At 51.4% G+C, this 26,868-nt stretch overlaps 13 protein-coding genes across 13 annotated transcripts; 4 read left to right on the top strand and 9 right to left on the bottom strand.

Annotated features, from left to right (window-relative positions):
• Positions 1-241: 241 nt before the first annotated feature.
• HETIRDRAFT_154932 (uncharacterized protein) lies at positions 242-4,107 on the top strand (the record flags this gene model as incomplete). The annotated part of the gene is made up of 17 exons (XM_009549219.1): positions 242-702; positions 759-961; positions 1,026-1,158; positions 1,216-1,226; positions 1,356-1,407; positions 1,461-1,602; positions 1,655-1,702; positions 1,757-1,844; positions 1,892-1,931; positions 1,985-2,063; positions 2,125-2,278; positions 2,341-2,352; positions 2,413-3,007; positions 3,060-3,312; positions 3,363-3,580; positions 3,636-3,759; positions 3,818-4,107. 17 exons carry the CDS (start codon positions 242-244, stop codon positions 4,019-4,021), a joined length of 2,817 nt encoding a protein of 938 aa, XP_009547514.1. The 3' UTR covers positions 4,022-4,107.
• Positions 4,108-4,488: 381 nt separating this feature from the next.
• Positions 4,489-4,866, bottom strand: HETIRDRAFT_418767 (uncharacterized protein; the record flags this gene model as incomplete). The annotated part of the gene is made up of 1 exon (XM_009549220.1): positions 4,489-4,866. The coding sequence occupies one exon, from the start codon at positions 4,864-4,866 to the stop codon at positions 4,489-4,491; it is 378 nt and encodes a 125-aa protein (XP_009547515.1).
• A 495-nt stretch (positions 4,867-5,361) lies between these two features.
• Positions 5,362-6,919, bottom strand: HETIRDRAFT_476518 (uncharacterized protein; the record flags this gene model as incomplete). The annotated part of the gene is made up of 3 exons (XM_009549221.1): positions 5,362-6,200; positions 6,260-6,382; positions 6,439-6,919. The coding sequence occupies 3 exons, from the start codon at positions 6,917-6,919 to the stop codon at positions 5,443-5,445; spliced, it is 1,362 nt and encodes a 453-aa protein (XP_009547516.1). The 3' UTR covers positions 5,362-5,442.
• Positions 6,920-7,701: 782 nt separating this feature from the next.
• Positions 7,702-9,009, bottom strand: HETIRDRAFT_320513 (uncharacterized protein; the record flags this gene model as incomplete). Its single annotated transcript, XM_009549222.1, has 7 exons — positions 7,702-7,797; positions 7,849-7,937; positions 7,993-8,158; positions 8,214-8,364; positions 8,420-8,699; positions 8,753-8,833; positions 8,892-9,009. The coding sequence occupies 7 exons, from the start codon at positions 9,007-9,009 to the stop codon at positions 7,702-7,704; spliced, it is 981 nt and encodes a 326-aa protein (XP_009547517.1).
• A 206-nt stretch (positions 9,010-9,215) lies between these two features.
• On the bottom strand, positions 9,216-10,314 carry HETIRDRAFT_410069 (uncharacterized protein). The gene is made up of 7 exons (XM_009549223.1): positions 10,287-10,314; positions 10,149-10,229; positions 10,056-10,093; positions 9,796-10,003; positions 9,657-9,736; positions 9,512-9,602; positions 9,216-9,447 (listed from the first exon to the last, which is right to left on the bottom strand). Exons 1-7 carry the CDS (start codon positions 10,287-10,289, stop codon positions 9,436-9,438), a joined length of 513 nt encoding a protein of 170 aa, XP_009547518.1. The 5' UTR covers positions 10,290-10,314; the 3' UTR covers positions 9,216-9,435.
• Positions 10,315-10,379: 65 nt separating this feature from the next.
• HETIRDRAFT_445273 (uncharacterized protein) lies at positions 10,380-12,250 on the top strand. The gene is made up of 9 exons (XM_009549224.1): positions 10,380-10,468; positions 10,529-10,757; positions 10,818-10,888; positions 10,937-10,965; positions 11,026-11,161; positions 11,224-11,695; positions 11,758-11,794; positions 11,852-11,974; positions 12,030-12,250. The coding sequence occupies exons 1-9, from the start codon at positions 10,446-10,448 to the stop codon at positions 12,053-12,055; spliced, it is 1,146 nt and encodes a 381-aa protein (XP_009547519.1). The 5' UTR covers positions 10,380-10,445; the 3' UTR covers positions 12,056-12,250.
• Positions 12,251-13,437: 1,187 nt separating this feature from the next.
• On the bottom strand, positions 13,438-13,776 carry HETIRDRAFT_321369 (uncharacterized protein; the record flags this gene model as incomplete). The annotated part of the gene is made up of 2 exons (XM_009549225.1): positions 13,438-13,538; positions 13,590-13,776. 2 exons carry the CDS (start codon positions 13,774-13,776, stop codon positions 13,438-13,440), a joined length of 288 nt encoding a protein of 95 aa, XP_009547520.1.
• Positions 13,777-14,152: 376 nt separating this feature from the next.
• On the top strand, positions 14,153-14,437 carry HETIRDRAFT_169558 (uncharacterized protein; the record flags this gene model as incomplete). The annotated part of the gene is made up of 2 exons (XM_009549226.1): positions 14,153-14,345; positions 14,406-14,437. 2 exons carry the CDS (start codon positions 14,153-14,155, stop codon positions 14,435-14,437), a joined length of 225 nt encoding a protein of 74 aa, XP_009547521.1.
• Positions 14,438-16,086: 1,649 nt separating this feature from the next.
• HETIRDRAFT_476530 (uncharacterized protein) lies at positions 16,087-17,958 on the bottom strand (the record flags this gene model as incomplete). The annotated part of the gene is made up of 11 exons (XM_009549227.1): positions 16,087-16,505; positions 16,572-16,604; positions 16,666-16,850; positions 16,899-16,917; positions 16,972-17,007; positions 17,067-17,167; positions 17,223-17,302; positions 17,368-17,469; positions 17,533-17,621; positions 17,681-17,712; positions 17,783-17,958. The coding sequence occupies 11 exons, from the start codon at positions 17,956-17,958 to the stop codon at positions 16,417-16,419; spliced, it is 942 nt and encodes a 313-aa protein (XP_009547522.1). The 3' UTR covers positions 16,087-16,416.
• A 300-nt stretch (positions 17,959-18,258) lies between these two features.
• Positions 18,259-18,942, bottom strand: HETIRDRAFT_101911 (uncharacterized protein; the record flags this gene model as incomplete). The annotated part of the gene is made up of 3 exons (XM_009549228.1): positions 18,259-18,368; positions 18,430-18,525; positions 18,561-18,942. The coding sequence occupies 3 exons, from the start codon at positions 18,940-18,942 to the stop codon at positions 18,259-18,261; spliced, it is 588 nt and encodes a 195-aa protein (XP_009547523.1).
• A 320-nt stretch (positions 18,943-19,262) lies between these two features.
• HETIRDRAFT_440487 (uncharacterized protein) lies at positions 19,263-21,788 on the top strand. The gene is made up of 12 exons (XM_009549229.1): positions 19,263-19,375; positions 19,482-19,577; positions 19,635-19,711; positions 19,772-19,905; positions 19,975-20,374; positions 20,427-20,514; positions 20,567-20,654; positions 20,712-20,762; positions 20,815-21,116; positions 21,178-21,295; positions 21,347-21,403; positions 21,459-21,788. The coding sequence occupies exons 1-12, from the start codon at positions 19,307-19,309 to the stop codon at positions 21,494-21,496; spliced, it is 1,518 nt and encodes a 505-aa protein (XP_009547524.1). The 5' UTR covers positions 19,263-19,306; the 3' UTR covers positions 21,497-21,788.
• HETIRDRAFT_440488 (uncharacterized protein) lies at positions 21,750-22,944 on the bottom strand. Its single transcript, XM_009549230.1, has 7 exons — positions 22,860-22,944; positions 22,554-22,801; positions 22,420-22,459; positions 22,319-22,356; positions 22,167-22,252; positions 21,909-22,093; positions 21,750-21,808 (listed from the first exon to the last, which is right to left on the bottom strand). The coding sequence occupies exons 1-6, from the start codon at positions 22,863-22,865 to the stop codon at positions 21,915-21,917; spliced, it is 597 nt and encodes a 198-aa protein (XP_009547525.1). The 5' UTR covers positions 22,866-22,944; the 3' UTR covers positions 21,750-21,808; positions 21,909-21,914.
• Positions 22,945-23,024: 80 nt separating this feature from the next.
• Positions 23,025-25,875, bottom strand: HETIRDRAFT_440489 (uncharacterized protein). Its single transcript, XM_009549231.1, has 12 exons — positions 25,577-25,875; positions 25,440-25,516; positions 25,253-25,386; positions 24,799-25,198; positions 24,659-24,746; positions 24,510-24,597; positions 24,394-24,444; positions 24,034-24,335; positions 23,796-23,913; positions 23,670-23,726; positions 23,553-23,581; positions 23,025-23,479 (listed from the first exon to the last, which is right to left on the bottom strand). The coding sequence occupies exons 1-12, from the start codon at positions 25,733-25,735 to the stop codon at positions 23,471-23,473; spliced, it is 1,512 nt and encodes a 503-aa protein (XP_009547526.1). The 5' UTR covers positions 25,736-25,875; the 3' UTR covers positions 23,025-23,470.
• Positions 25,876-26,868: the final 993 nt, after the last annotated feature.

Here is a 26,868-nt window from a genome sequence, read left to right on the forward strand (position 1 = left end):
TCGTCGACGCGTTGGCGCTTCGGCTTGCTCGCTAGTGTCACGTCGGTACGGCGGCAGCCTGAAGAGGTCTTCATGGCCCATTATCGCGTGTTCGTCTCACACCAGAGCCTTCTGATAAGCCGCGGGCCTTGCTGAGTGCTACGCGTGGGACTCAACGCCATGGATATTGGCACTTATCAGACAGTCTCTCCGCCATCCACGTCGTGAGCGCGAGCGAGCGGTCGAACTCTTGGTTTCTACCATGGAGAAACTACCGACTCCTGTGATACACCGCTCTGATAGTCGTCCACGGCCACGGCCACACACAAAGTCGCGTCTGCTCGGATTTTGCTTCGCGCTGCTCGTCCTGTACACACTCGTCTCGCGCGTCTTCGTCGACCGTAACATCCGAATCGCCCGCGTGCCCATCGACGCATCCTCCATCGCCGAAAAATGCAGGAAGCTCGATCTGAAGCCCGGTCCGCCCCCTGACTTCCACCGTCGCGCCGTTTCGGACAGGTTCCAGCCCGGCACGAGGCCGACGCTGATCCGGAACGCGACGATATGGACGGGGCGCGTCGACGGACTCGAGGTCGTCAGCGGAGACTTGTATCTGGAGGGCGGGATCATCCACTCCGTTGCGGAGGTGGACCCGGCTCTGCTTGCGAGGTATGCTGAGAGCATCGACGTGCTGGACGCCCACGGGGCCTGGGTGTCTCCTGGGTGCGTCTCGTTCCGCGCGAAATACAAGTTCATCCCTTATTTGCCATGTGAACCAGCATAATCGACGTGCATTCTCATATCGGAGATATGTCCAGCCCTGGTCTGAAGGGTGCCGCAGACACGAACTCGCACAAGGGACCGATCTTGCCATGGTTGAGGTCGCTCGATGCACTCAACACCCACGACGACTCGTATGCGCTGACCGTCGCCGGTGGGGTCACGACTTCGCTCGTCTTACCAGGCTCCGCCAACGCCATCGGTGCGTGCTTTCTCGAGCCGCGTCAAACAATCTCTTTCTGGCAATAATATACGTTGCTGGGCAGGCGGGCAGGCGTTTACCATCAAATTGAGAAAGACGACGGAGCGATCGCCCACGTCGATGTTGCTAGAGCCGCCGTACGATATCAACGGCACCGAGGCCGAAGCACACAGTACTTTGAGATGGCGCCAGATGAAGTGAGTGTGGTGTGTCATGCATGATCAGTAGAGTTGACGAGACTCCCTTGCCCGAAGGCATGCTTGCGGTACGATGAACATTGCAATATTGAACTCCGCCTCTCGCTCATCTGTAAATCGTGTGCTGCAGGAGAGAACCCTAGTGCGTGCTTCACATGTGAGGAGGAAGATTGACTAAGCTGAGAGACTCTTCGCAGGCCGTGTGTATGACGGTACTCGCATGGACACATTCTGGGCTTTCCGCCAGGCGTCAGTATTTACATCCGTCATGGACTAATTCGCCGTTTTGACATGCGTACAAGTTACGACAAGGCTCGCCAAATCAAGGAGAAGCAGGATACCTATTGCAGCAAGGCGCTTGCGGGACGATGGGACGGCCTTGGAGAGTTCCCGGAAGATCTGCAGTGGGAAGCGCTCGTCGACGTGCTTCGCGGACGGGTCAGGGTAGGGTCTCTTCATTCAACCTGGGAAGAGTTTACGCACAAAGCTCTCTCAGGTGCAAACCCACTGCTACGAAGCGGTCGACTTCGACGACTTGATCAGGGTGCGTTCTTTTCGCCAGTCTCCTGGGATCAGACGCTCATGACTGGTTACACAGCTTACTAACGAGTTCAAGTTCTCTATCGCTGCTGTCCATCACGCGAGCGAGGCTTATCTGGTGCCGGATGTTTTGAAAAAAGCCTATGGTACCATCATATATTTCGATCCATTTATCGAGCTCACCAAATAACAGGACATCCCCCCGCTGTTGCTTTATTCGCTACACATGGAAGGTGCGATATCGCGTGGCTCATTGTGTCCTTCTTGACAATCCTCATATTCATAGGTACAAGCGCGAGGCATACAGAGCCTCTGAATACGCACCTCGTATCTTGACGGCTGACGGTCTCCAGGTCGTGATGAAGGTCAGACCCACGGCTATTCGTGGAAGTGTTTCACCCGTCTGAAATTCACGCTTGGTTTAAGAGCGACCACCCTGTCACAGACTCCCGGCATCTTCTGTTTGAGGCCCAGCAGGCCCACTATTATGGGTTGTCTGACAATGCAGCGCTGTCGGCGGTCACGACGTACGCGGCTCAGGTGCTGGGAATGGACCATCGCATTGGCTACATCCAAGCAGGTGCGGCATAGTGTTATACGTAAATCCAAGCTTCTGCATAACTCACTATTCATCCCACTTAGGATATGATGCTGGTGAGTAAATTCTTATGAGTATGTCTTGAGATCCCAGACTCAGACGGTGATCGTCGCCAGACCTGGTGATCTGGGACAGCCACCCTCTAGCGCTTGGTGCCACACCCGCTCAAGTCTTCATCGATGGCATACCGCAACTCGAGACACCATATGTCGTTCAGAAACCCACTGCTTTCCAGGCTACGCCAAAGACACCCAACTTCGACCGCGAAGCCGAAGAGGCACTGAAGTACGATGGGTTGCCGCCGCTTCTTCCGACACCGTCGGGTGCGGATATCGTGGTCTTCACGAACGTCAAAAGCATCACCGTCCCGCAAGCTGGTGACCTGACAGAGGTGTACACCTCCTCAGACAACAGAGCAGGCGTCGCAGTCGTAAAGAACGGATCGATATTGTGTTTCGGAGAGCAGACCGATTGTTTAGCGAGTGGATTTGCAGGGGAAAGCGTTCAAACTATCGATTTGCACGGCGGTGCTATCTCTCCGGCGTTGTTGTCGTACGGTGCTCCCCTTGGTCTTCAAGAAATTGCCCAGGAATCCTCGACCGGCGATGGGGTTGTCTATGATCCTTTGACCACGTCGCTACCAAACCTCCTCGGGAGCGATATCGTCATCCGTGCGGTGGATGGACTACAGTTTAGCGGGCGAAGTGAACTGTGCGAACGATTCCACGCGACCGTGCATATTTTCTATTAACACAGGCATTAGGTTGGCTTACAGAGCCGGAGTTACAAGGGGTATCTCTGCGCCTAGCCACAAGGGATTCATGGCTGGGCTCGGGACATATTTCTCGCTTGGTGTCGTCCACAGATTACAGAGAGGTGCAATCATTCAGGACGTTACCGCACTGCATATCACAATCCGCCATTTCGGAACTCCAAGCGTCAGCACCCAAATCGCCGCACTGCGGCGCTTGTTGCTTTCTTCCGAAAAAGGCAGCGTTTGGTTCGATGTCGTTCAAGTGAGTGACCGAGCGCTGCAGTCCGCATCGTGACGGCTAATGCGGCACAGGGAAACCTGGTGCTTGTGGCCGAAGCGGAGAGTGCAGACGTAATTGCTTCTCTGATCTCGCTCAAGAGCGAAATCGAGGCCAAAAGCGGCCGTACGATACGGATGACGATATCCGGCGCGACAGAGGCCCACCTTCTCTCCAAGGAAATTGCACAAGCTGGCGTGGGAGTGATCCTCAAACCACGACCGTTTCCTTCAACCTGGGAGCAGAAGAGAATGTGAGGCCGGTCGCATACAGTTCATTCACCGTGCTGACACCGTGCTTCGCATAAGTCTTCCTGGGCCCCCACTGTCGAAAGAGAGCAGCGTCTCGTTGCTCCTCGCTCACAACGTCACCGTAGGTCTGGCGACTGACGAGGCATCTAGTGCACGCAACGCCCGCTTTGACGCCGCCTGGGTGTGTGAAATCCCTCCATTCGCTCTTGTTTTGTTTTCGAATGCTCAATAATCCCCAGGCTGCCCTGGAAGCTGGTGGACGGATATCTAAATCACAGGCGCTCGCCTTGGTGTCTACGAATCTGGAGAAGCTACTAGGCGGCAAGTCTTATGCGGACGGCACGGCGGATCTCGTCGCTACGGATGACGCAGGTCTGTTCGACCTTGAAAGTAGAGTCGTTGCAGTGCTTTCACCTACACGAGGCACAGTCGACTTGCTGTGAAAAGTTGGCTTCCTTGTCTTTTTAACTGTCCTAGTTCAGATAACTGCCGCATAGAAATGCGAGGGAATACCGAATGAATCAAACTCAAACAGAGATTTTCTCGGTCGGTTCATGTGCTCTTGGCGGGCATGCTTCAACGCGTAGCTTATAAAGAGATTACTCTATAACTTTCAGATAGGGAAAAAGGTTTGCTGTAGACGTGATCATTGCTACGGGTGGGAATAATTCACGCGAAAACCTCTGTTCGAACACGGTCCACTCTCACTTACGCCCGAACGAAACAGTTCAGCTTACTTCGCATTGTTTCTCAAATTTGCAGATCGCACGAGCCTGGACGATCTAGACATTCCTTCTTCGACTCCAACCAACAGACTACCACCGGGCACCGTTCGATTCCTTACGAGACTCCAGCCAAATTACTACATCCGCCCGCGAACCTAGCGAGTGGGCACGCCGATTTCTTCAAGCTAATGTCGGAGTAACTCAAGAATGGAGGGGTCCACTCTATACTCCTCGTCATGTTTGAGCGTCCTACAGACCTCGTTAGACTTCTCTCTGGCCCGGATAATGCTCCTCAACGCCTCGAGATCGATGACTCGCTCCGAAGGCTGGTACTGCTCCTCCAAAAGGTCGTACTGCCTCTCCCGTGCGTAACTCTCCAACTCAGAGATGCGTGTCCTCAGAGCTTCTAGATGGCGATCATGGTCGGGTTTTATAGAGCGCATGAATTCGATGCAGGAAGACGCAGCCTGAATCTGCTCCTCGATGTAGCGACTCTGGACAGTAAGCCATTCTTGGACGGTACGAGTAGCTTTTAAGGTGTCACGGACGACGAAGTCAGGCATGAAATTTAAAGATTCGATGAAGGCAGGGTGTACCTAGTATGAAGTTCAAGAAAGGCCAAGGGCACAGCAACCATGATGTACGCACCTCCAAAATGGCTTCTTGTGGGTCAGCAGATGGCAAATCTAAGCTATTGCGGAGATGATGGTACCCTTGACTCAGGGTCCGGTGACTCGGTATGATGTGATAACATCATGATAACTCAAAAGTATTTGCATATGATCTACGCATTACTATGCAAGAGAGATTGCAGACGAGGATAGGATGCTTGGACCTGCCTACCTTTTGCTGCCTCCGAGGCACGCTCCAGCTCCGCTCAAGTCTTCGCAAAGCAGCGAGTACAAAGGTCCGTCGATTCACATCGGCAATGTCTTGCGACAGAGCTTCGAGGACAAGTTATCCTCAGGCTTTACCATTTAAGTGGACTGGGTCATGTGAATGGACCAAGCTGTATATTGAATAAGTTGGACTGGTCCCATTACTTGATGCACAGAGCTCAGGGTAATACGCATTATATTGGAGGTATACGTAGTAGGACACAATCAATGTGACCGATACTATTGTAAAAAGCAAGAACGTTACGAAAATTTACGTGCAACCGAAACCCTCCGTTCGAAGGGCGTCCACTTCCATTTCCGCATGGATGGCGGGGTCTCCATGTTGCATATGCGCAGCAGTTGCGCATCCTTCGCGCAAAGCTCCTCTTCTCTCCCGAGCAACCCAACCGAGATGTCATCCCAACGTGATGCCAACCACCACAGAACCTTTGGCGCGTACCGCAGATTCCGTCCAAACAGCGGCATCCCGAACACTCGTCCGATGTCATCAAACCCGAACCCGTTCCCGCGGGTGTGTCCAAGTTCGCTCAAAAATGACAACATGAACACAAGCAGTGAAAAGTGCGCCGTCGGCATCAATCTCAACAGCGCCTGCGCAATCCCGATCTGAATCCCTTCCTCCGCCAAATCGTAGATCGGGTATCCTCGTCGATGATGAAGGATCTTTTCTGTCGAGGGTCGCAGATCCGGATGAAGCTGCCCTGTCATCCACGCATCGTTTACTCGGTCGTGCTCCTTGATGATCCAAGGCTCGTCTCTGTGGATGCTCGGCGCAACACACCAGTCGCAAAGCGAATAGTATATGTGCATGTTGATCAGCGGCTCGGGGAACCTCTTCATGTAGAACATCAGCAACTCGCACACGTTATCCGTTGGTTCGTTCTCCAAGCTGTGCGTCTCGCCAAAGTTCGGAGCACAGTTGTAGATCTCGAACAATTCTTCGATGCGTTGCCCTAGCTCAAGCCGTACTGGACGGAACAGACCACGTCTGTTGAGCCCTATATGCGTCCATTTGAGCAACGGGCTCTGGTGAGTGATCAAGGTTGATTGGACTTACCCTTGCGCATAAGTTCAAACACACAGGCGGCAGCGACGATCGGTACGTCGTGCTGATATTTGCCGATCATGATTGGTACAGATGCGTACAACCACGCTGTACTCAGCCTCACACCGAAGACCCCTATACGAACAATGTCAGGAAAGGGTTCAAGAAGGCGTCGAGCCACTGCAACTCACCATGGCCGTCGTGATAATGGCTGTAGACAGAAGGCTCCAGGCCCTGTCTCATGCGCGCCATCCTCGTGTGCCATTGACGCCACAAGCGGCGATACTTGAGATCCTCCTCACTAATCTCGTCAAAATCGGTCACGTCCAAGTACAACTTGACAGGTTTGTCAGGAAGGAATTCTGACATGACCTTGAGCATGCCAATACGCCAGAGGAGGAAGTGATGGTCGAGGCGAGGCAGGAGGCGGGCGTTAGGGGGTGGCGCAGGGAGAGTGTATGTGGAGAGACGGAGGGGCTGAGAGGCAAGGTATCCAGGGGTATTCTTCTTGAGAATGCTACGGGTCGCACGTCTCTGACGATGCGAAGGCGGGTCTGCGGTAGGAGAGGGGGCACGCGGCCTAGGCGCGTTCTCCCTTTCCTCTTCTGCGTTGACAATAGCGAGAAGTTTCTTCGAGATGCGGGGTTTGCTTGTGTCAGGTAAGAAAAACATGATAGGGTTGATATATCGCAGTTAAGATGGTGGTGGTTGTTGGTCAAGTTTGTGATACCATTTAAGAGCTGAAGGTGGGGACTTTATAGCCTTTGGAGGAGTGTCTCGGATGTTCATGTCTGGACCGTGCGCGGGAAGTCTAGAGCACGAAATTGTCTCGGGAAGAGAATGTAGCTGCACTGGACCTAAAAATAAGGTTAGGGGTGGGATAACCCTACTCGGTAGAAATGGAAACTCTGGTAAATGTTAAGCTCAGTCAAAAAAAGTACAAAGCTTTTGTCCCGCATTTGTCAGGGAAGTAGTACAAATCGTCACGCAGAATCATAAACCGCCCAATCTGGGCACAGCTTTCACGTGATATTTGCACCACTTCACTGACAAGTATGATCAAACGCCTGTTTTCTTTGACTGGGCTTGACATTTGCGTGAGTTTCCGCTCTTACCAAGTGTAGCAGCTCCTCAAGATTATCTCTAGTAACCTACTTAAGACGACTTGAGAATTGGGATAGTAACAGCACGAAGTCTCAATTGATGACTTACGAGGATCATTTTCGAAGACCAGAACCGTTGGACTTCATTCATGCCAAAGCGATCAACCTCTCAGCTGCCGTTCAAAGGTGTACCACTCATTAAGAATCACCAATGACTCACCAAGACACAGACACAAGGCCTCTTTTGTGGACATGAACTGATGAATAAATAGAATAAAATATGATATATGGAGTGGAAGGCTACAGGGGCAAGGAACAATCCAAAGAGGAGACAAGGTGGTTAGAGTATGTTCAAAACACCCACTTCCTGCCATCACTCATTTGTGCCTGCTGTTTTGGCCGTTGCGGAATGATAGGTTCCTGGATATTAAACACTTCAATTGCGCGCTGTTTGCGAATGTCAGTAGTTCTCAGGTTGGAAGCAGAGCATGTATATACCTCCCAAGTCTCCATATCGAAAGACATGACCATTTGCTGCTTTCTCAGGCCTTGCTGGTAGTCCTGATCTCCTGGAGCTTCGCATATGACTGTGACCCACATAATATGAGCATAAGTCGTTTGAACGTCGAGGAATGCACATACATATCATAGGTTCGCCGTTTTCCTGAATCTCTAAAGCACACACGCCGTCGCGTATCAAGAAGGACAGATAAAATATGTTCTCCACTGATTGAGCGAAATCGTGTGGATTTACCACAAATCTAAACAAGTTTACTGCCTCGCCCATTCCCTCGAGTAGAGTTTGAATCTTGTAAGGAAGAAAGGTGAGTGGCAGGAATGCAAATTACAGGAAGTATGCTTACCGCAATGACATTCTTTGTCGTCTCATTCTCAGCCCTGATGATATCATCTTCTTGAAGTTCCTGAGGTTTTCTCTCATCTTCTTTGTTCTTCTCTAGCTTCGCGCGTTTACCAACGTTCCGCTTCTTTTGCTCGACTTCGAGTGGACCAAGCCTGATCAACGAAAATATGAAGGAATTAACGATTTTTTGATGCACAGACAACGCACATGAAATCTATCGTTGGGACGCGTCGACTCTTCGCCAAGGCCTTCCGGCCTATTTTCTCCCAGTCCAGACGGTGTCCAGCATGATCATCATCCATTTCAGATTCGTCCGAGAGTTGATCTCCTCTTCGGCCACCCATGAATGTGATCAATTTGGAAATGAAGTCGTCCATGTCAAAGGCGCCCGAGCCAGACTTCATAGCGCGTGCTTTTGTAGCACCCATATTCGATGCCATGACCAGGAACGCAGAGTCCAGGGTAGCTTCCTGCGGTGCCGCGACTGCTCGCAGTTTCAAGTTGAAGGTTACTCTACGTCTACGCATCCATGACACTAACCTCGATAAAACAAAGAATCGGCGCGTTGAACCTTGTCGACCAGTTCTTGCGCAGTGTAGTCGTTTAAATTGAGCGCAGCGCCTTCATTCGCAATATCTAAGGATCAAAGACGTTTACAGATGAGATTCGGACCGCATACCATCTTCTCCCTTGGTTAAATTACGATAGTTCCGCCTGATAGCGCGTTTCTCTTCGGGATCTTGGTCAGGATCATAGGCGGGCCCATTCCTAAGCGTATCATTATCTGACCGGGGCATGACGAACAGTGATTCTGTCGCGTTTCCACAATGAGGCTTGACAATCTAAGCTTGTATCTTTTGAAGATCCACAGTGGCAGTTATGCAAGTAAGTTAGAGAGCTCGAGGCGCGTCGAGCCTAATATGACTTGACGCGACAATGATTCGTGACAGTGACAGTGACATTACATGATGTCACCCATCTCACAATACTAAGAGACACTCTGAGACGGAGTCGAAGAGTAACATCATTTTCAAAAGGTCATGGCAATGGTAAGGGAGCAGGCAGTCAATCGCATATGGTATGAGTATTCCATAGCACAATACGCGAATCCTTCAGGCCTATCTCCTATCCCAGGTCATTCCAAACGCGGTAAATACGATGGTATACTTATATTGTTCTACAGAGTTGATCTTAACTATACATTTGAATGTTTTCCGATGTGATTATGTATTGAACTAGACAAAATGATCACGTGGTCAGCTGCTAGAAGATAGAGATATGGATATGCTTCAAGCTCACGGCAATGAGGTACGACTCTGCGACGATACGCGCTCGAGCGTTCAGACTCAATTTCATTTCACTGATCTCTCTATCAACGTCTTCCATGAACCTGCGATCGGAATATTAGTTTTAGAATTGCCATGATGGATCAGGAGCTGCTCACTGAACGATGAAGTCGACTATCTTGTGCTTAAGCATCGTTTCGGTTTGTGAATTCGTGATGAGGAATGAGATATCATATCCCTTGAGGCAATGATCTTGGTGAGGACGGGCTTCATTTAACATGGAAAGCGAATGCTCACCTTGACGGGCTTCCTTCGCAACACAATGAAGTTCTCCGCACGCTGCATCATGAATCGCGTGAATTTATGGCACAATATACGCTCGATCTCATCCGCTTGTTTGATCTTGATGCTCAGCCGAATCGAATTGACGGATGGTTCGATGAGGACCCGCTCGTTCTCGTTTCGAGAAATGATTAAAGAATTTAGTAAGACCTCTTTTGAGCCTCTGCAAAACGTGAGCCGTACAGTTATAAGAAAGATGTAAGGACCCCACCCACCCAACCTCTACCTCGGGTTTGTTGTGGCGTTCAACGACCTGAGGGACAGTATTGTAGGTGTTCGACGTAGATACCATACCGAAAGATGCATACCTGTGATGAAAAGTTCTCCAATGTCAAGGCCGCAGTCAGTGTCGACCTGACCGCAGCGAGATATGGTCTCAAGACATTAGACTAACACAAGATCACACTGTCAATTCGTGTATTTGCGACATCGCCTGGAGTGCTCACCATGGCCGATAAATCGTGACGAGCAGAGAGATCTGTTTGAAGCGGAGTTCAAAAGTCGAGCTGTGTTCGGCAAAGTTCTTTTCATGTATTCGCAGTGCGAGTTCACGTTCAAACTTGCACCCCCCCAAAACCGCGTCATTTTTCTCTTCTGACATTAAAATGGTCATTTCTGTTGCAGTTTGGCAAGCTTATTTCCACATATACGCGTGATCCTTCGCTCATGTCTTATTTTCCACTTCAAGGAGTATCGCCGTTCGTCCTGGCGAGCGTGAGTCCGTTATCCCCCAGGGAGACCTTAGAATAACGAACGTCGCGCTCGGTGATGAATTATTGGACAAATCCGGACGTACAACTGTCAAGTTCACCTATCTTCGGCCTGTCAATGTCGAGGATTCCGACGAGGACGACGAAGAGACGGAGATTGAGGGTGCTGAGGCTACAACTGTCTTATGCTCTCTGATTCCTGGCACAGTGAGTGGTTTACATGGTCATGTGCGACCTGACACATCTCAAAGCGTTCTTGGCACTCAGATTGAACAAGCCACCGTTGACGTCACCCTCGAAGCGGACGAAGAGTTTTTGTTCGAAGTTGTTGGGAAAAAGTGAGCCCTTCTGGAAAGTGCTACTGTTTTGACCTTACGTTGCGTTAGCACTGTCTATCTCACAGGAAATTACATTGGTGAGTGTGCACGCCCTATTATCTCCACAAATTACGCGATACTAACTGCACACTTCCAAGATCAATCCCCTGATAATGTCCCGTTTAATGATGATTCTGAGATGGAAGATGAAGACGAGTTCGACCTTCGCGATGTCAGCTCGGACGTAGAGTTGAATCCCGACGAATTGGACATTCCCAGCGATGACGACGCCGAGTAGGTCTCGTTTCACGTGTCTGTCCCATCGTTCTCTAGGCGCTCATAGCATTTCGGTACAGTCGGTTTGAAGAAGTACACGATGATGCAGACGCACCGAAATCACTGAAGCGTCCTCGTGCTTCAGACGTGATCGAGGCTGACGAGCCAGCTGAAGGCAAATTATCGAAGGCTCAACAGAAGAAAGCGAACAAGAAGCTAAAGGCGGAGTCGGGTGCTGCCGTTCCCTCTGGGTCGAACACAAAAGCTGAGGCCAAAGCGAGTGAAGATGCCAAGAAAGACAAAAAAGAAAAGGAGAAAAAGGAGAAGAAGGAGAAGAAGGAGAAGGTTGACGGTAAAGGCGTTGAGAAAGATGTCGAGAAAGCAGCAAGTGAGGGCGCCAGTGCCATGAAAGAGCTCCCGGGCGGCTTGAAAGTAAAGGATGTGAAGACTGGCACAGGCCCACAGGCGAAGAAAGGACAGACAGTTCACATGCGGTACATTGGTAAATTGCAGAATGGGAAGACTTTTGACTCAAATACAAAGGGCAAACCGGTAGGCACTCGGCCCTCTGATACTGTTTGCCTTTTTCTGATCGATTTTTTCCCTCTCGACAGTTCTCTTTCCAATTGGGACAAGGTCAAGTCATCAAGGGTATGTCTCTGTCGGCCTCAGGCCTTTTTCTCTGACTGACTCCTGTCTCTGTGCTAGGCTGGGACATGGGTATTCAGGGCATGCAGGTTGGCGGTGAGCGCCTACTGATCATTCCACCTAACCTTGGCTATGGCAAAACCAAGAATGGGCCCATTCCCGCGAATTCTACCCTGACGTTTGGTAAGGCATAACATTCGGAAGTCTCGGAACTATACACTTATAGGAGTCTTTCCAGAATGCAAGCTCGTTGACCTGAAATAGATTCGCATAAAAGCAATCACCATGCTCTCTTTTTGACCTGCGTTGGCCGCGCATTGTATCGCATCGATGTCTATGACTCTTATCATGCGTGTCATCGGTTCCTCGGTGATGCATGTAAAATGTATATATATGTGACGTCAAAAGTAGATGAACATAATGCATATCCATATGCTTAAGTTCTCAATTGAGCAACTCATTGTCTCGAAGTACCAGAGCTCACAGGTGCGGGCTAGGCCCCAGCACCTCTGTAACATCAAACACGTACGAAGAGCGCAAAACATGACAATGAATTCCGGGATATAGGTCTGTCGAGACCTCCAATGTACGAAACCTTCAGTGTTGACGTGTGAGGATGCACACCAACACAAGTTAGTCCGCAGATGACTCGAGGCCTACCTGAAGCATCTCGGACTATGCAAAAAACTCCGGCCTGGGCCCTTCAGGTGATGGTAAAGATTGACCATTGCTCATCCTGCAAAGCTACGTTGAACGTCGCTCGGTGCTTCAAGGTTCACAGGCCTTTGAAATATTGGAAATCTCCGCAGGCCCGAGCCTTGTCTCCCGTAGTTTCGTACAGTGAATTCTTTGTGTGAGTCTTTCTGAGAAGGGAAAAAAATCCCCGAAAAAAATGCCCAGAATTACGCGAAGTGTAGCTGAGACAACCACAGTCCGTCAAGATATCAGATCAGATAACTGCCTAGACAAAGCCTATCATCGAGGAGTACTAAAAGTATGTAGTAGGTGACTTTGCGATCTTTATATCGGAAGTATTGTCAAGAAAAGGCAAGATGACGAGGACCACGGTGCTGAGTTGTCAAGGAAGAGAATGTGTACTTGATGACAGGCAGTAGCCGGAGCTTCTTTGAGGAAGGTGAAAAGACGCATCAGACCAGATGCGGTAGAGAGTTGGAAGAGTTCGTCGGTAGAGAACCCTTCGCAAATACCGCTGAGTACTGCTTGATCACGAGGGGGTTACATTAGATAGTCGCGTAAGATCAAGTTGCCGAGATTCACTGAGTTTCTGCCTTACAACTGTCCGCAGATACGACTCAGCTCGCAGAAACAGAGCATCCATACTTTGAATTTCTACAAAACGACTCGCCGATGAAAATGGCTCCACCTTCCTGATTGGCCGCACGGGTGCCAATGTGATACCGATGTGATGTTTTCATCACGAGTGTTGTGAAATACGTACTACGTCGAAGAGAGACCTGGCCAGACTAGCGAATCGAAGAAATGGGGTGAAAGTGGATGTAGGTCGGTCTCGAAGCTGCTAGAGCCAGGACATGAGGACCGTTTGTTATCCTGCCGGCAGGTGGGCTGTCTGCAATGAGACAAGTCTCATTATAGTCAAGAATGTGCCGAACACAGGGCCACGCTCTTTATCTTAGAAATAACGGGCCGGATGATGATGGGACGGCTAAAAATGCAGGTCCTGCGAGTCTCCGTGAAGAGGAAGCAACGGCGAACGCAATCAATAGATCTATAAATCCGACGAGATGAGCAGTGAGTATTGATTAAGAAAGTGACTCACCACACTGTTTCCCATAATTCACGAAGCTCCAATCCCAGCAAATTCCAAACTTGTGGCACGAACTACTCAGCATTGCACAAAGCGTTCTAAAGGAGAGATGCCGCTCGTCCAGTGTCGCCAAACGCACGGTGCAAATAAACCTTCTTTCGAGGGTCTTGCTATGCTCCAAATATGGCTGCCTAGCCATGGCCGATGGTGGCACCGGAGGGCAAGTAGCCAACTCTTGTGTGGCCTGGAGAATACCTATAGAAGGAGTGGGGGATGCCGTTGGCCGTTCGATTGGATTCTCGACTCGTCCGAAAAGCGGCCCCACGATCGAAAGCTTGGAAGGCCCAATGGAATAGAGGATAGAAGAAGATGTCGATCCTTGTTCAAAATGCTACCACCAAGTTTGGAAGTGGTAGGCACGAAATCACACAGCATATCGGTCAGCCTGCAGCGGACTTGCCCCATTCCTCCGCCTTCACACACCTTCAAACCAGGTCTAGACTATTGTCCGCGTGTCTTACGAACCTCATCTCAATTGACCTTGAGACTTGAACGCAATTCTGCTTCCCTTCGATATGTGGATCTGTATATTGGCCTATCCTTCGGATGAACAGAATCTCCACACGATTAATCGTGATACCTGGGAGGCTCTCCGAGACCCGCATATTCAAGTAACGTTGTGGAAGATTTCAAAAGATCTGGTTCATATGGCCGAATCGATGACCAGTCGGAATCGCAATTTCACCTGTCAAAACTGCTATAAAACTGGTAAGCGCTTATTTTTCAATTCGCCCACTCGTCTGACACTCCACCCTGCTTGTCTCCTAGGTCTTTTTTTCTTTTCCCGTAACTTGCTCTGATGAGACTCCTTGGCTGACGCCCTTCGACCAGCGCTGTCTGAGTGGGTCTGCCTTCCCGGAGCTTAATTTCTGCGACGAAATACGTAGAAATATACCAGCATGAATCTTCCTCTTCCCCTGCCTCTTGTCGGACGATGATTTAATCGGGGTCTTGTTCTCGTCAGCTGAGGGGTGCATGTCGTCCTTGTCAAAGCCATCTGATTTCGATCGCATGGTCTCTGAATTACTTGCTGTGGTGGATTCCTAAGTTGCGGGCCGATGATATAGGGGTCATGCTTCGGTGCCCTCCCATCGCATGGTACTATACTCAACGCACCTGCTGCCAGATCCTGGCCAAGGTTTGAGTACATACCATGGGAATGGAAGAGGGCCCTAATCACGTCCGATAGTCATCTGCTCGAGCAGCTTTGGAGAAATCCTGTATCCGATACTGGAAAAGGTAATCAGTAATTCGTACTAGGTGTCTGCTAATATACTACATTGACTACCAGCATACCGAGTTAGATTGTTTCACAAGGAGATCCGACCAAACGATGCACAACATCAGGGGGGGTTGATGTATGCGACAGACTCACCTCGGCAGACCCTGGAGAGCGCATGGACCAATGACGGTGGAATCGCAGAGAGGTAAGTACGAATCATGTCGTACCGACTCGTAGCAAGAGAGACATAGACAGGTCACAGGTAGGGTCTGGCCAATCTTTTCTAGATGCTGATTCTATTGTCTTAGCAAGGTAAACAACAGTGCTGGGTCGCAGAGAGCCTCAAAGCCATGAACGAAGCTGTTGACAGTTGCTTCAAGATGAACTTGGAGAATTGCTATAACAGTCAACGCATACTGACGCCGTGGCGTCACTGCCACACGCATATATCACGGCTTTCTGACTTCGATTTGCTTAGACACCGGCCACAGCGCCTTCTGCCGAATCCTCAGCTCTACGCGCTAAGTGTGACGTGTCGTCCTTTGCTCTCAGCGTCTCGCGAACAGGCTTCTCGGCGACCTACACGGCACGGTACGCGACTGGTACGCGTCGCTTTCGACATCACCCTTGGATGGTCGAGCGCTCTATTTTGTGTCGGTTTGGAACAGACATGGGATAGCCCTCGTATCATCGTAGTGAGCCTCAGATGATTTCTCATGTTTAATGACTTGGGCTGTTTGGAACGTCCGATTCGCTCCCGAAGACGAAATGCTCTGGTGACGAGCTTACAAGATCTCGTTCTGAAGTCGACGGAGTTGGAGGGGCTCACCTAACGTCATGTCCATGCGCCCAACGGTGCTCCGTTTCCAATCCGAATCCCTCACCTTGCTGCAATATCCATTTGCGTCCTTCTCGTTAGGATAACACGAGGACCACGCAGAAGATCGTCCATGTCAATCAGAGCAGCCTCGACCCTTGACAATGGACTTCGGTGTCACACGCGAACACATGCACGGGGCGCAATCTTTTTGGAAGCGCTCCAACTTTTCTCGGATAGCACTGCTGCATCCATACTTATTTCTTCAGATAACTTGCAGGATGCCCATCGTCTGAGTCGTCTACCGAAGAGCATTTCTATACTGTCATTTCGCGGAGTTTCTACTGCCGCGGTCTTTCATTCACACGAAGTCCTCCTAAGCACTGATGTCTCCTTCGTGCTTTACAAGTCTCGCGATCATGGATGAATCTATTCAGTCGAGCAACATGTAGTCAAGAACAGTGAACTCATCCGAGCAAAGTATATGTGCGTCAAATAGAGCTACAACCCCACACACCGAAGTATAGGCATCTCCTTGAGTCTTAAGGATACCGGAGTTGAGTGCCGGGTATTTACGTCCTATAGCTTTGTTGTGGCCTTAGTGTGTACATCATCGCCGTGTCGCGATACATGATGTTGTCATGTGAGTTTGTATCGATGCTATGCGACTTTTCAGCTTGCCAAAACAAGTCGCCTCCAACCCTCTACTTCTGTACACAAGGTTCATCGATCTGAGCATCCTAGGCAAATTTACCCGGAATCACAGGAAGCGAGGCCGTCAACCCGCCATCGACGGTGACATTCTGTCCGTTGATATAGCTCGATTCATCTGCATCGATACCGATATCATGAGAACTATACGCACATACACAACGCCCTTTGTAGTCTGACTCACCTGACGCCAAGAACAACGCGGCCTGCGCAATCTCTGCGAAAGCGATTCTCAACTTCATCTCCCACAAGGCATTAGGTTTAGAACAGGAACTTACCTTCAGCGACGCCAAAGCGACCCATGGGGTTCAACTGACCGAGTTTGGAAGCGGTGCCCCTCTTGCGAGCGTAGTCAAATGTGAAGCTTGTCATGCCTGTCTCAATGAGCCCCGGGCATATCGAGTTGACGCGAATGTCGGTGCGCTGGAGCTGCCAAGCGGCGGTCTTCGCGATAGAGTTTACGCTGAATGGAAGTTAGCGGGTGTCAGGAGTACGTTGATCAGCGACTTACGCAGCCTTGCTTGCGCTATCTGCATGACCTGGTCATTCTTCTGCGATGCGATGATATATAGAGATAAGCTTACAATCCACAGAACCTGCACCAGATCGGATGCCAGCAACTATGCGAAGACATCAGGTTAAGGTCACAATTTGAATCACTTATGAAAGCGACACGAACCAGACGCGGTCAAGATGATGCTGCCGCTGCTGACCTCTTTCCCCCTCGAGGCGTTCGGCTTCTTCATTGCAGCTGAAGCATGCTTGACTGCAAGGAATGCTCTGTTTTCCGATTTCTGATAAGATGAACGCCTCTCCCGTCCTGCAAACGACTTACGAAAGTGCGTTGACCCGCATGATTTTGGTGAATACTTCAGCAGAAGTATCTTCCAACGTCATTGCGGTTGCAACCCCTGCCTGTTATCGCGCCAATGATCATGAACATCTCATACAATGAGTGAAAATAGTGACATAGCTCGTACATTAGCGAAAAACACGTCCAAGCGTCCCTCCTCTTTGAGCGCTTGTTGGCACACATCCAATATCGCAGCATCGTCCGCAGCATCGGCCTGTATGACTGTGACCTGGAAGGTAGAGCGAGAGCATGTAAGACACCTCCCACAGAGGCGTCCGATGTATCAGCTTACTTTGACATCAGGGTAAGACTTCTCGATCGTGGATTTGAGCTCAGGGAGGTTCGTCCCATCAAAGTCCAAAAGGTAGAGATGCTCGGCGCCTGGCAAAATTACTCGAATTTTAGCACGAGACTCGCAGAGATATACAGGAGAAAAGGACCTTGATGAGCATACAAGAGCGCAGAAGCACGACTGCATGAGTGCACGATTCTCTTTAGTCTCTCTATGTTGTATGCAGCTTGAATCAAAGTGAAAGGCGTACCCAATACCCTTGAGTGACCCGACCCCGGTGATCACACATACCTTCCCTTTCAGCCTGGTACCTCTCGGTGTTTCCTTCAAATGCGACTGTATCTTCTCGATGCGTTTGACCGTGCGCCGATAGAGTTCTTCTGACGAAGCTTCCTGCCTGAGCGTGGGCTGCTTGGTCAACGACATGGCTCTATCCTGCTTTCCGAGGACTGGGAGGTGGTTCGTCGTCACAAGTATCGCTTGTTCCCCGCATGAGCACCCCCGGATTCCAGAGCGTTTGCGCCGGTGGCAATATGCACATGATACTTTCCTCGCGTGCTGCCACCAGCAGGCACGACGTTCCCACGACTCGGTCAACTTGTCCTCAACCAACTCCATCGTCTCTGTTGATCCGGAATAGTTTGATAGTTGATGCTTAGACATTCACCCAGTCGATTTCCAGGTATATAATATCATTGGAAGAGTTTTGGGAGATAAGCAGAAGAGCTACTGTACAGAGCCTGGATCACTGAACGAGACGCTCTCGCGAGCCGAAGCCGAAGACAGCAACATCTGTTGAAGTTGCTCATGTCGCCTTGCAGACTCTTCGCGCATTTCTATGCACCGGTATGATGCAGGTGAGTGAACGAGCCTTGAAGCATGATCAAACAGTCTTACGGTGTGAGAAATCATTGATCATCTCCCTGTGTTCATCACTTCTCTGTCGAATCTCTTGCAGGACTGTTTCGACGGCTTGCCATCGCGCTCCATCACCTGCAGCGGTACAGTCATAATGTGAAAGGACGTACTTGGTTTGGTCGCCGCAGCGGCCCTCGCTTCCTCCAGACGCGTGCTTTCTGTTGCTTGGTCCCGCCGTATTCGCGACAGATCGCTCTCCAAGGCTGCGAGTCTAGCGTCCTTCTCGGCTGTCCGCCGACTGTCCTCAACTATGGAATCTTCCATCCGTTCTCTGTGGCTGGTCAGCTCGTCACGCTGCCCTCGAAGCAAGGTCGTGAGATCATTCATTTGTTCCATCATGGCCCGATGTCTGTCTGCGGCATCACGATCGCTTTGTTCGCGGGCGGCGGCTTCGTCGAGAGCTCGCTGAGTACGCTCTGCGTCTAGCTGACTCCTGGCCCGTGCAAGCTCCTCACGAAGCGTCGTCAACCTGTGTTCCTCATTTGTGTCCATGGGGGTTAGTTATTTGTGTGGATCTGTTGGCGCGACAGCGTGTGAGAAGGATGCCAGTTTGCTCCGCACAGGCTGCACCGATGTGGGAAGGAAGCGCAAGGCACCCACCGTGACAGAGGTTGTTCCTGAGGGGGACAGTGATATCGGCGGAAGTGTTCAGGAGGCCAGAGGCCGTGTAGGGAAGTGTATTGGCTTGTCGAGGGCGGGGGTGCGTTTCCGAGAGGGTGCATCTCGACCAGCCCCGTGCAAGCCACGTGTGTGAGCCGGCCAGGTATAAATTGAGGGCGCTTCCGCATCTCATCTGTCCTCATCGCCGTCGTCCCTCCTCTGCGTTGCCTCCATCCCTTTCTCTCATCAAACAGCCATGTCCAACCTTGCACCCCCCCAGCTTACTGCGGGCAAGTCGCCTCGCACCAGGGGCGTGTCTGCCATGGTATGCACTTACATTATCCTGTCCCCGTCCACTTCACCCCATTTGCCCTACTATCACGATGAGACTGATCGCTCCAATCGACATCTACTACTTTTCTCGCAAAAAGCACTTCAAAAGCGCTACCACCGGGGTCGCTACCAAGACCATGCGCAATGAGCTCAACAGGCTTGTCCAGACCGTCCAGGACCCTGCTCAGAAGAGGGTAAGTCATACGTGCCCCAAATTTCCAAGATGGTAGACTGACTATCGTGAATGACAGGCATTTGATACCGAGATGCAATCCTTCTTCTATCTCTTCACCCGCTACTTGGCGGAGAAAGCGAAGAGCCAGGACTTGTGCGTTTCACCTCTTTCATCTGCGCCCATCGGCAACCATTAACAAATATAATCTTCTAGAGAGTGGGACCGTATCAAGTCGCCTGCTGCCGACCAGATCGTTCCTTACGACAAGCTCCCCGAAGTCAGTGACCCCAAGGCGCTGAACAAGCTTGCCGTCCTCAAAGTTAATGGTGGTCTCGGCACGTCTATGGGTGGGTATCATCCTCTTGCATTCATGATTACGTTACAAAATTTCCTCATTACTATATTTCACTGTGCAGGTATGACGGGCGCGAAGAGCGCTCTAGAGGTGAAGGATGATATGACTTTCCTCGACCTGACTGTGCGCCAGATTGAGCACCTGAACACAACCCATCGCGTCGACGTGCCGTTGATCCTCATGACCTCGTTCAACACCCACGACGACACCCTCCGCATCATCAAGAAGTACGCCAACCAACAGCTCCGCATCACCACCTTCAACCAGTCACGATACCCCCGCATCCTCAAGGAGACCCTCCTCCCGGCCCCCAAGACGGCAGATGAAGACAAGAAGAGCTGGTATCCCCCTGGCCACGGTGACCTATACAATGCCCTTCTCCACTCTGGTGTCCTTGACCAGTTGATCGCTGATGGCAAGGAGTACCTCTTCGTGTCTAACTCGGACAACTTGGGTGCCGTGTAAGCGCTCAGCTTATGCTCATTACTTTCACAGATGCTGATATCTTTATAGTGTTGATCAGAAGATTCTCCAGCACATGATCGACTCCGATGCTGAGTTCCTCATGGAGGTTACAGACAAAACCAAGGCTGATGTCAAGGTAAATGAGTCACCACCTATACGAATTCAAGTTTTAATGCAACGCGTTTCAGGGTGGTACCCTCATCGACTATGATGGCCAAGTCCGTCTCCTTGAAATTGCTCAGGTGCCTTCCGAGCATGTGGAGGACTTCAAGTCTGGTATGCCCTCACTCTCGTTTGGGTATACCTAAGCAAGCTCACGAATCTGTTTCTTAGTTCGCAAATTCAAAATCTTCAACACCAATAACATTTGGATCAACCTGAAGGGTGTGTGCATGTAATCTCCGTCCTGTCAGTACACGATTCACATTCCTCATAGCGCTGAAGCGTATCATGGACAACGATGGCATGGAGCTCGAGATCATCATCAACCCCAAGCAGACCGATGACGGCCAGGCAGTCATTCAGCTTGAGACCGCCGCTGGCGCTGCCATCAAGCATTTTAAGAACGGCCACGGTATCAATGTCCCTCGTAGCCGCTTCCTGCCCGTCAAGAGCTGTTCCGATCTGCTGCTCATCAAGAGCGACATCTACTCGCTTGAGCACGGTCAGCTCGTCATCAATGAGAACAGGATGTTTGAGACAACTCCTGTCATCAAGTTGGGCGACCACTTCAAGAAGGTTCGTCCCTGAGAACTCTTCGCTACTGTCAAATGCGCCCAATTTTCATCGTCACCATCAGATCCAACAATTCCAGAAGCGGTTCAAGAAGATCCCGCAGATCATTGAGCTCGATCACTTGACAGTGACTGGCGATGTCTACTTTGGCCGCAATGTCACTCTGCGTGGCACTGTCATCGGTAGGTGTAATCATTGTATATGCAACATGCTGTTCACTTAGCGTTCACCAGTTGTCGCGAACGAGGGTCAGCGTATCGACATTCCCGATGGGTGCATCCTTGAAAATCGTACGTCTTTGATCCCTGTGCTGTTGCTCTCATCATTCATCTTGTATGTGCCTAGGTTTGCTCTCTGGGAACTTGACCATGACCGAATTGTGATCACTTCTCTCCAACGCCCCTACCGCAGTCTGACATCATTTCACATCAACATCGTACTAGTCATGCATCTATACCTTACACGTTCGCTACGATAGCATCGTTTCACATCTACACCATACATCTCCTATTCTCCTCCATATACCCTCGTGCTATCGTCATTTTCTTCCACCCGCTAGACTTGCAAAATAAAGGACGTTCCGGATGGACAGAATTACTCTCGGTCGCATTAGCTCACAGTTGATCATCCAGCGCAGACTTTCAAAGCAAACATCTAATATATTCTACACACTCGACCGGCCTCGAGTACATGAACTGATACATTCAACGCAAGTCAGTTCATCACAATGATATATGCGCGAAAGAGTTATCGAAAGCCGCGTCGAGGACCGAAGATCGACATCTAAGTGCTCACCTGTGGCTAGTGGCTGTTAGCTTGAAGCCTGCGGACGTTGACAGCAGGCACGAAATAGGCGTGCAATTCAGATCCTTGCTGCGAGCCCTGTGTTATAACGACACGTCCCGGGGGCACATGGGTATCGCCGACGTTTGGGATGTCGCCGACCGGCGTGAGCGGCGACGAGTTGTCTAAATACAAGACTATATGCACAAGCACCACGGGTGTGTCAAGACACTGAAAAGACCCAGAAGAACAAAACGTATGATCGCGCACCCATACCCCACTGGCGTATTTGTCCATTGGGCAGCGTTACATTGGCGGTACACGCCACCCTGGCCAAGGGATTTTTCAGGTCGTAGCTGCAGCAGCGCCCGTAAGAAACAGACAGCCGAACTCCGGACGTCTGAGGAGGAGGGGGCACTCACCGATTGCGCGATGACTTCTCAGGGTAGCAGAGGAAAAACTGCGAAAGCGCACACATGCATCTTCTCACAAGGCGCGCACGCAAGACTCAGTGGCCACTTACGCCTCTGACCCTGCTCGCGCCCCACCGTCTTCCATCTGCCCTAGCAGGAGTCCGTCGTCGTCAGCACACGCTATCCCGATGTATATAATCGCAACGCCGGACGCCAGAGGGCCGCCGCGCTGGGGGAGACAAACCATCGTACGAGGGCGGTGCTGTCGTAGACGTAGACGTTGCCGGGCCGGACTTGCTTGCGCTCGGCTTCGTTGAGGCGGTCAGAGCACAAAGGCAGCACGCCGCGCGCGGCGGCATAGAACACCTTGGATGCGTCCTCGAGCGAGCGAAAGAAGGCGCCTGTGAGCGACGGACCGGTCGTGTAGGTCATGGGCATCGTGATGGGGCCAGGGGGCCAAGAGGGGAGGCTGATAGTGAGTCGGGGCCCGGACTACGAATGCGGTCTGAGTGCGACTTGAATCAAGGAGCCGGACTCGTTCGACACTTACAGACATGGTTTGCGAAAGATCAGGATCCGAGCCAGGTGATGGTCCTGGAGAAACGTTGAAAAGGCGGTGTGAGCGAGTATCTCGTTATCCTTACCTTGTCGTTACTGCAGGATACCCGACGGAACCATACGCGTCGGATATCACAATTCGCACCCAGATCGCTTTGGCCAACCCAGACTCATCTATTTATCCCAAAAGCCCTCCGCGAGACACTAGGTTGGGTTGTTTCGATTCGTATGTATCATGTATAGGCATATGCGTGGCATCGTCGTCAAGAAAGCTCTAAGTCATATGTATATATCGCTGTCCGTCCGTGAGCCACGATCGACCTCGATGCACCTGGCAGAGAAAGGAATATGAGAGGAAAAGAGAAATCACAGAGGTATAGACCGGAAACGGAAATACGAAGGAAGTGAGACAATCCACCCTAACGAAAATAACATTGAAAAAACTAGAAGACAGAGCTAAGAGGGCCAGAGAGACGGGAGGACAGAAGAGGTGGTGTCGCGCATCGTCGGACGTTGTCTAGAAATAATAGTACAAGTTTCATCAGTCCGTGAGCAGGTCGCCGCCGCAGGAATGTAGGTGGTAGGAAGTGCGCGTAGGAGGAATCACAACTCCTAGGAAAACATGAACGAACGAGCCGGGTTAGTACAATCCGTTGAGAGAGATGGAACAGGGACGGGAACGCACGATCATGTTCAGGTTCCCAGACAACAATCCTTCAAACGTCAACCGGAAGATCGGAAAAAAAGCGTATCGCGGATGCGTCAGTGACGGCTCTTAGAAGGATCAGACGCTTCTACGCACTGTTCTCCAGGATACATCCGTCGGGGATATCGATCCTTTGGCCCTCATTCGCAACAACTATTTCCCAAACATAAGCAAGGATAGATGAGGAGAGGAGAAGCGAGGCGCAAGGGAGACTGGACGTACCGATGACGGTGCCTCGGAGCGTTACGTTGCGTCCGAAATAGACATCACCGGTGACGGTAAGGTGGTCAAGCTCTATAATCTTCGGGATTTTCTTGAAGCGCTTTTGGAACTGTTGGATCTAAACGAAGAGGGTTGTGTATCAGTCTTCGGTCTCTCTCGGAAGAGAAACCCGCCGGCTCGTTGAAAGAAAAGGGCGGCACCAAGGTGGAGTGAATGTCACGGGCTGCATGGCACGCACCTTCTTAAAGTGATCGCCCAGCTTGATCACAGGGGTCGTCTCGAACATCCTGTTCTCATTGATGACAAGCTGACCATGCTCGAGCGAGTAAATATCGCTCTTGATGAGCAGCAGGTCGGAACAGCTCTTCACGGGCAGGAAACGGCTACGAGGCACGTTGATCCCGTGTGCATTCCGGAAATGCTTGATTGCCGCGCCCGCAGCAGTCTCGAGTTGTATGACCGCCTGCCCGTCGTCGTTCACCTTGGGGTTGATGATGATCTCAAGTTCCATGCCTTCCGTGTCCATAATATGCTTGAGCGCTGTGGTGAGGTGTGTGTGTCAATGGTGCAGCGGAGCGGAAAATGTATAGAGCCGAACCCTTTAGGTTGATCCATAGGTTGTTCGTGTTGAAAATCTTGAATTTGCGGACTGCGGAGAAGAATGAATGAACTAATAAGTGAACGAATGAGAGTAGATGCACGCCAAGCACGGACTAGATTTGAATTCCTCGACGTGCTCGGATGGAACTTGTGCAACCTCTAACAAACGAATCGAGCCCTCGTAGTCGACGAGCGTGCCGCCCTGAGATACACATGTCATTTAATGCTGGGGTGTTGGTCACAATGCCTCTCGAGAAACACACCTTGATGTCAGCCTTGGTCTTGTCTGTGACCTCCATCAAGTACTCAGCCTGAGTGTCGATCATGTGTTGCAAAATGCTCTGGTCGACACTGAAGGGGTCGTGTCAGGTGCATGGACGAATTGAAGGGCAAATTTGCTTACACAGCACCTAGATTGTCCGAGTTGGACACGAAGAGGTACTCCTTGCCTTCGGCGATCAACTGGTCAAGGACGCCAGAGTGGAGGAGGGCATTGTACAGATCACCGTGGCCGGGGGGGTACCAGTTCTTCTTGTCGTCATCCGCCGTCTTGGGGGCCGGGAGGAGGGTCTCCTTGTATATGCGGGGATAACGGGACTGGTTGAAGGTGGTGATGCGGAGCTGTTGGTTGGCGTACTTCTTGATGATGCGGAGGGTGTCGTCGTGGGTGTTGAATGAGGTCATGAGAATCAATGGCACATCGACGCGATGGGTTGTGTTTAGGTGCTCGATCTGGCGGACTGTCAGGTCGAGGAACGTCATGTCGTCTTTCACTTCAAGGGCACTCTTCGCGCCCGTCATCCCTGCGCGTCATGTCGTTATCTAGCCGTCTAAGAGCCGCAACAGTTTTCACCTACCCATGGACGTCCCAAGGCCGCCATTGACCTTGAGCACCGCGAGCTTGTTTAGGTTCGAGGAGTCCTTGGGTTTGATGAGTGATGCGTAGGGCACGATCTGGTCCTTGCCGGGCGAGTGGATCCGGTCCCAGTCGCTGCAGCGGTTGTGAGCGCCCAGACGCTTGGAGAGAGATAGGCAAAGACTCACAGATCCTGGTTCTGTGCGCGCTCCGTAAGGTAGCGGGTGAAGAGGTAGAAAAAGGACTGCATTTCCGTGTCGAAGGCCTAGCAGAGAGGAGATGGGCTCGATCGACGCGATCGCGGAGCAGATCGGTGAGGGCTCACCTTCTTCTGCTTGGAATCCTGCACGGTGCCGACGAGGCGGGAAAGCTCATTGCGCATGGCCTTGGCGGCGACGCCGGTAGTGGCTGTTTTGAAGTCGATGTGGCTGCTGCCTCGTGTGCGGGCGTTGAAGGAGTCGGCGCGGGGGAGGAGGTTTGCCATGTCTCTGTCGTGTGTGTGGTTTATGTGGACGGGGGAGGTGGTGGTGGTAGAGAGGAGGAGGAGCTGGGCGGGACGGGGCCGGTGGTGACGCTTATATAGCTCAGAGCCAAAGACGGTGGAGAGAGGCTCCACGGCAGCGGCAGTCCCCGCCGACGGGCCCTCCTCCTCCTCGATGCGCTCGCACCGCCATTGTCCCCGCCGCCCCCAGTGCGCGTCCCGCAGCATCCCCACCATGCTCGCATCAGACTCCACCGCGACGACCACCCGCTTGCGCGCGCTCCGTGTCTTGGTCGCCTGCAGGGAGACGCTCCGGGGCTCGGACGGGCCCCGCGGGACGTAGGTGGGCTGCTGGTGCTGTTGCTGGTACGACAAACGTGCATGCATGTATCGATCTGCCCCGTGCGGCAGGCCGTGCCAACGCCCGCGCTCTGGACAGTGCACTTGCCTATATAGCGCCGAACGGCCAGTTTCGACGCGAAGGAGAGTATATCGGGCACCAGCACGACACCGCACGCATGCACGGTAGAGCCGACTGGTCGAGCTGGTCGAGTTGCTTTCGCGTTCGAGTTCGAGCGAACGCCGAAGCGTCTCGCGTGCGTCTTATCATCTGCCTCACCGTCGGCTATTCCACCGCAATCAGTCGCTGTCTAGACCCCCTTCCCCCCTGGTACCTCCCCCTTCCCCCCCTCCCACAAGACATCTGACGTGGACCACAGATGTTTCTCATGAACGGTGATTGTTCGGAATGTCGCCCGTCCGAGCATAGCCATGGCACACCGTGGCTCTCCTCTGCCTCATGAAGCAAGTGCGGAAGAACTTTTCAGATTTGGCAGAACCACTCGGTGACCCGTAGCTGGTCGCGGATAGGGTGGGCAGCAAAGACGCATATACTTCTTTCGAGGCTTATTTCGCAGGCGCTCAGCGATTTGCACGATCTTCGGTCCCAAAATTTCACTAAGATGCTATGAATATGCATGTACACTTTCCATTCAACGAACGCATAGTACTAGTAGCAGTAGAAAGCATTGATTCGAGAAACGGAAGTCTCCGTGAATATACCCAGAGTTGGCCACTAGTCTACGACATCGGAGAGGCGGCCGGTAGACAGTGCGGAACTCTGCGTGCTCAGTATC

Source organism: Heterobasidion irregulare, assembly GCF_000320585.1.
Source record: "Heterobasidion irregulare TC 32-1 unplaced genomic scaffold scaffold_06, whole genome shotgun sequence".
Classification (NCBI taxonomy): domain Eukaryota; kingdom Fungi; phylum Basidiomycota; class Agaricomycetes; order Russulales; family Bondarzewiaceae; genus Heterobasidion; species Heterobasidion irregulare.